Source organism: Nyctereutes procyonoides, unplaced genomic scaffold (genome assembly GCF_905146905.1).
Source record: "Nyctereutes procyonoides isolate TBG_1078 unplaced genomic scaffold, NYPRO_anot_genome, whole genome shotgun sequence".
In the NCBI taxonomy this organism is placed as follows: Eukaryota; Metazoa; Chordata; class Mammalia; order Carnivora; family Canidae; genus Nyctereutes; species Nyctereutes procyonoides.
In genome coordinates, this window is record NW_026575044.1 from 37,762,423 (window position 1) to 37,768,115 (window position 5,693).

The following is a 5,693-nucleotide window of genomic DNA, read 5'->3' on the forward strand; positions in this document are numbered from 1 at the left end:
GACCTGAGCCAAAATCAAGAGTCGCTTACTTATCTGACTGAGCCACCCAGGTGCCCCTGTCTTCAAATTTTCTTAATAAAAACATGGAAGCCTTGGGCTCTGATAGGACCAATTGCAGTCATCGTCAAAGAGAAAACCTGCTTTAGGGAATAGAGTTTGTACAGCCTGCCTCAGATGAAGATGGCATCTCTATTGTATTAGGCTATGAAAATCACGTGTGTTGGAAGCTTTTGGATCAGGAAAAAGATTGAGGAAAAGAATTCCCCTCATTTATCAATATCTTTACATGTTTTAAAAATAAATCTGGAGACCGGTTTTTCTCACATTGGCCCCTCCTCTGTTTGTGCCAGTGGTCGACCCTGCCTGCGTCCGCTGCAGGCCTCTGACCCAGGAGGGCAAACGGAGGCCTCAGGGTGAAGACTTCATGAGATTCCTGCCCATGTTCCTTTCTGATAACCCAAACCCCAAGTGCGGCAAAGGGTAAGTGCCACTGAGCTGCTCAGGTACCTGCCCTATTTTGCACTGGACAACTAGCAGAGGGCTGGGGTGGAAGCGGTTCTACCAGAAAGGTCTCTTCTCTTCCCTTACCCATCCTATCCCGATCCTTCTGTGAAAAAAGAAAACCTAAAACACCTCTAAGGAAAGCTTCTCACCGTCTTCAATTGATACCACCCTGGCTCAGGAATTTGTTTCTTACTCTTGTCTCTGTGTCCTGGCTGTGCAAGTGGACGTGGAGCACTGAGCAGGTGTCTAGCAGGGCAGAAGGGGAGCGGGAACCTGTGGTGTTTCAGAATGTGTTCAAGTCCATCTGTGGGTGTCAGGGACAGCTTCTCTGCTTGGTAATGTCATCCTGAACTAAGGTTTAGATTCCTCTAGCCCCACCATTCTTCTTGCCAGCCCGTCTGGCTATGGGGCTATGGGCTGTTTCACTCCCCCATCTAGCCGAGCAGCCAGTTACCATGGAAGCAGGATGTCTGGGTCCAGAGACAGGGAAGAGGGCCGGAAGTCAGGCGGTGGGGGTGCGGGGGTACAATTCAGAGCCTTCTGTAGGAGGAAGAGGAGTGTCTACACGTACGTTAGGTAAACTCGCGACTTCCCCTGTTTTTCCTAAGAATATGTATTTGACCAGAATCCCATCAGTTAGGCATGTATATCATGGCTGCACTTGGAGACCTATACTTGGTATGGTGGAAAGACTGTGCCTAAAAATAAAGACGAATATTGCAGCTTGGTCTGCTTGCAGACTTGAACACTTTGGCCTACATAAAACAAAGCAGAGCATGTTCAGCTTTTATGAAAGCAACAACCTGCACTTAGGGGAGCCACCTGCATGCCAGGCACCTCATCCCCATCCTCGCCCTGATCACACAGCCTGTGAGTAGGTGGCAGAGGACACTGCCACCCAGATTCAGTTCCTTTGCCCAGGGTTCTGAGGCCAGTACGTGGCAGGACAGACCAGCCTCACGGCCACAGACTCCAGGGCCTTGTCCTTTCTCACCTCCTGTTACACAACACTGCTGAGCAAATGCCGTGAGGAAAACACATTTGATTGCGAGCAGAACCAGGTGTAGAAACAAGAGCCCCTCAGCACCCAAATGACCAAAAGCAATAAAGAGGGATCCCTGGGTGGCGCAGCGGTTTGGCGCCTGCCTTTGGCCCAGGGCGCGATCCTGGAGACCCGGGATCGAATCCCACATCGGGCTCCCGGTGCATGGAGCCTGCTTCTCCCTCTGCCTGTGTCTCTGCCTCTCTCTCTTTCTCTGTGTGACTATCATAAATAAATAAAAAAATTTAAAAAAGAAGTTATTAAAAAAAAAAAGCAATAAAGAAAAGCCAGTGTGAGAGAGAATACGCCAAAACCTTCACTGTTCCCTTTTGGGGGGCCCTTCCCTGTCTCTAAGATGGTGGTCGATCTGACCTCTGAGCCCAGGGTCAGGTGGTTCCCATTAGCCTTGAGCGCTTCGGGTTCTGTGAGTACTTTCTGCAGCCTCTGACACCGCCGAGTCTTCTCTTAGGGGACATGCTGCCTACAGCTCAGCAGTTAACCTCGTCGGCAATGACACGAGCGTCGGAGCCACTTACTTCATGACCTACCACACCGTGCTTCAGACCTCTGCTGACTTTACTGACGCCATGAGAAAAGCCATCCTCATTGCCAGTAACATCACCAAAACCATGAGCCTTAAAGGAAGCCACTACCGCGTGTTCCCATACAGGTAGTGTGAATTTTATAAATGAGGGGTCTTGCATGAGGGTCTGCATCCTGGGGGCTCCTTTGGTGGGATGCTGCTCCTGGCTTTCATTCTGGCACCTTCTCTGTCATGAGCACAAGCAAAAAGTAACAAGGGGAGGTAGCGTCTGGGCGAGGAAGGCCAGGCTCTTGGGCACCCACCAAGGTCTGAGTGCTGGTTGCACAAAATTTGGTCTCTGGGCCAGAGCTCACAGTCTGCAAAAGACCCACTCCCACACCGCAGTCCGGCGGGAGGGCACAGTCCTAGGGGACCAGGCTTCACAGAGAGGACTGAGCTGCCGTTCCAGGACAGTAGCCATGGGTTATCCCTGACCACTGATAACCTGGGCCTTTATGGAGGCTTTTCATTTTTGCTTATTTGGGTTTTTTCTTATAAAAAAAAAAAAAGCATTAGGAAATCCTGAATTTGGAAAATTTTGAAAAGTAGAAGAAACAGGTGGTTTTTCCCCAGCCCTATGATCTTGCTTAAAGGAGCTCCAACCCATTTCTTGACAGGAGGACAGCCTGTTTTTTCATGAAAGAAGTTCTCAGAGTGGGTGTCCTAATTCCTGAGAAGAGTGGGTTAACTTTGCCAAAAAAGCGTTTTCTTCTCAGGCCCCGCATAGACTGCATTTGGCCTAAAGGAATTCTCAGGATAGATCAGGACTTGTTTTTTCAAAATACCACGAAATAGTCTCTGTAAATGTCTATGAAGTAGAATAGGTTGGTTCATGAACAGAAACTTTATACAAGATACACATTTTAGGTCATTATTAGGCGCCTCTCTGGGTGTCCGTGGTCAGAGTTTCATTTGAATTACTGCAGAGGAGTCTTGCAAAAACGGAGTTTTTATGCAAGAGGTATCTCTCAGAGTAGTTTGTCTTACAGTAGCGGCAGCATGGAAAACTAGATCCTCCAGAAGCAAGAACGAGCCATAATGGAACCCTCTCCTCTCTTCTCCAGTGTGTTCTATGTCTTCTACGAACAGTACCTGACCATTATTGATGACACGATCTTTAACCTCAGCGTGTCACTGGGAGCCATCTTCTTGGTGACCTTGGTTCTCCTGGGCTGTGAACTGTGGTCTGCAGTGATCATGTGTGTCACCATTGCCATGATCTTGGTCAACATGTTTGGCGTCATGTGGCTGTGGGGCATCAGTCTGAACGCGGTTTCCTTGGTCAACCTGGTCATGGTGAGTCCTGGTCCGCTTGGTTTGTTCGTAACTCCCGGGTCACTTCTGTCAGCTGTTTCTTGGGGTCAGAGACCAAGGCCAGCTCTTGGACAGGTGAGAGGAGTGTTAATGGAGTGCAGGCATGAGTGCTGCGTAGAACAATGAACGTGTGACTTCATGGTGTTGCGGGGGTATTTTGCCCTGAACTTCTATACTGAAGGGTTTGCAAAAATATGACACGACACCCACTTTTTATTCCATAAAAATGCCCATTCCCAGTAGAATTCTCTACCAGTACCTTTTGCTTCCCATGCAGTTGCCAGGTACTTTTTGATAGTCTCGAAGATAGGAGCATTTGAGAAAGTATTAAAATAGCATTTGTCTGTACTTAAAATATGAACACTGTTTTGGAGGAGTGGCAGTGAGGCCCAAGTAAAGCAAATCTGATGACCCTGTGCTGGCTCTTGGGGGGTGGGGGCAACCTTGAGAGGCTTCAACAGATACCCCTGAAACAGGCCAATCTGCTATAGAGAAGAGCAGTTTGGGGCGCTGTGCCTTGAGGGTCCCACGGATCGTCCAGTACACCTTCAGGTGGTGTGATGGGGGCAAGGGGATGCTTAGGGCTCTTGTGCCTTCCTGGGGCACCCTGCAAACCATGGGTCCTGCAAGAGAAGTGCCTGCCTGCTTAGGATTTTCAGCCGCAAAGGGGCAGTCGTAATGGGAGCCCTCTTTTCCAGAGCTGTGGCATCTCCGTGGAGTTCTGCAGCCACATAACGAGAGCGTTCACAGTGAGTGCGAAGGGCAGCCGCGTGGAACGGGCCGAAGAGGCGCTCTCTCACATGGGCAGTTCTGTAAGTAGCCTGGCCAGAGATTCAACATGAAGCGCCCAGCTCATCAACTGAGTGCTTCTCAGGAACTGGGAAATTCAGTGGGGAAACCAGAATTTTAATTACTTCGCAACTCCCCAAGATGACTGGTCTTCGGGCATTTTATGAAATCGCTCTATCCGGAAATTTTTTAAACTGTTCCCTGTGGTGAATCCTTTATAGGCAGTGGAGCAGGAAAAAGAACAGAGGTTTGGTCTGAGGGCCAGGAGGCCTTTCCATGTAAAGCCCAGGCCAGGCACACGTGCTGACCGCGAGGGAGCTGTGGTGCTCAGAGCCCGGAGCATCGTCTTAGTTCAACCCCATAGCCTGCTTCTGCCTTTTAGTCAGTTACTTTGCTGCTCTAGAAAATACCATTCAATGAATGCTGTTTTATAACAGTTTGATACCTAATAGTTTTCATCTAAGAATATAAGGAAATCTGTGTAAAGACAGACTCCACTGTCTGTGCAGAATACGTGCTTTTACCCTTAAGCCTTTTTTTCCCAGACCCATACGCAGATCAAACCGTTTTGGGTAGAACAGAGTGCTTCTTACCCCTAACTCTGAAAGCTGGGGTGAACTCACCACCTGTTACTTTGGGGCTTGCCCGTCAGAAAATCGCTACGTGAGCAATCAGAGTAGGTTGGTAACTGCTTCCCAACCCTGTCTCTTCTTTCAGGTGTTCAGTGGAATCACACTAACGAAATTTGGAGGGATTGTGGTGTTGGCCTTTGCCAAATCTCAGATTTTCCAGGTATTTTACTTCAGGATGTATCTGGCTATGGTCTTGCTGGGAGCCACGCACGGCTTGATATTCCTCCCTGTGTTACTCAGCTACATAGGTAAGCATTCTTCTGCAGCATTTAAACTTGTGCTAATGGTCATTTGATAAATGGTACTAAAAAAAAAAAAAAAAAATTGAGAGGAAGAAAACGCTGCCTGAGGGCTTCAATTAGTGAAGTGCTAGCGGCTCTCCAGAGGTCCCCCACCACCACACAGGCCCCCTCTCCCCGCAGGTTGTGGTCTGGGGGGAGGTCCGCATGACTCCGCCGCAGCTCAGGCCCACGAGCTCCCCACGCCCAGCAGTGCTGCAGAGCAACTCTGTTCCCAGACCCCCGTCCCCACGAAGTGCTGCCTCTTTTCTTGTTTCAAGACTGTCATTAAGATCTTTTTACTTCTGTGGCCACGTCAGCTTCCGTAAATGACCTGTGGTTGGAAGGAGCAATACCAGTTTCCTTGCTTTAGAGCTTTCTAAGAAGTTGAAGCATTGAAAAAGGGAAAAAAGAGACGTTGGGGGATTTTTATTCTCTGGGGGGATAGGAAGTTTGTACCATAACAGAACTTCCCCTATCACCTTATCTCCTGAAGACACGATCCAGAAGTTGTTTTTTTGTTTTGTTTTGTTTTGTTTAATCCCTCACAG

General features: G+C 48.8%; 1 protein-coding gene across 1 annotated transcript in view; it reads left to right on the forward strand.

Annotated features, from left to right (window-relative positions):
- NPC1 (NPC intracellular cholesterol transporter 1) overlaps positions 1-5,693 on the forward strand; it is a 53,001-nt gene that overhangs the window by 46,517 nt on the left and 791 nt on the right. The window contains 5 exon segments of the mRNA XM_055324505.1: positions 351-480; positions 2,016-2,216; positions 3,194-3,425; positions 4,142-4,255; positions 4,950-5,112. Coding sequence (XP_055180480.1) covers positions 351-480; positions 2,016-2,216; positions 3,194-3,425; positions 4,142-4,255; positions 4,950-5,112 — 840 coding nt within the window.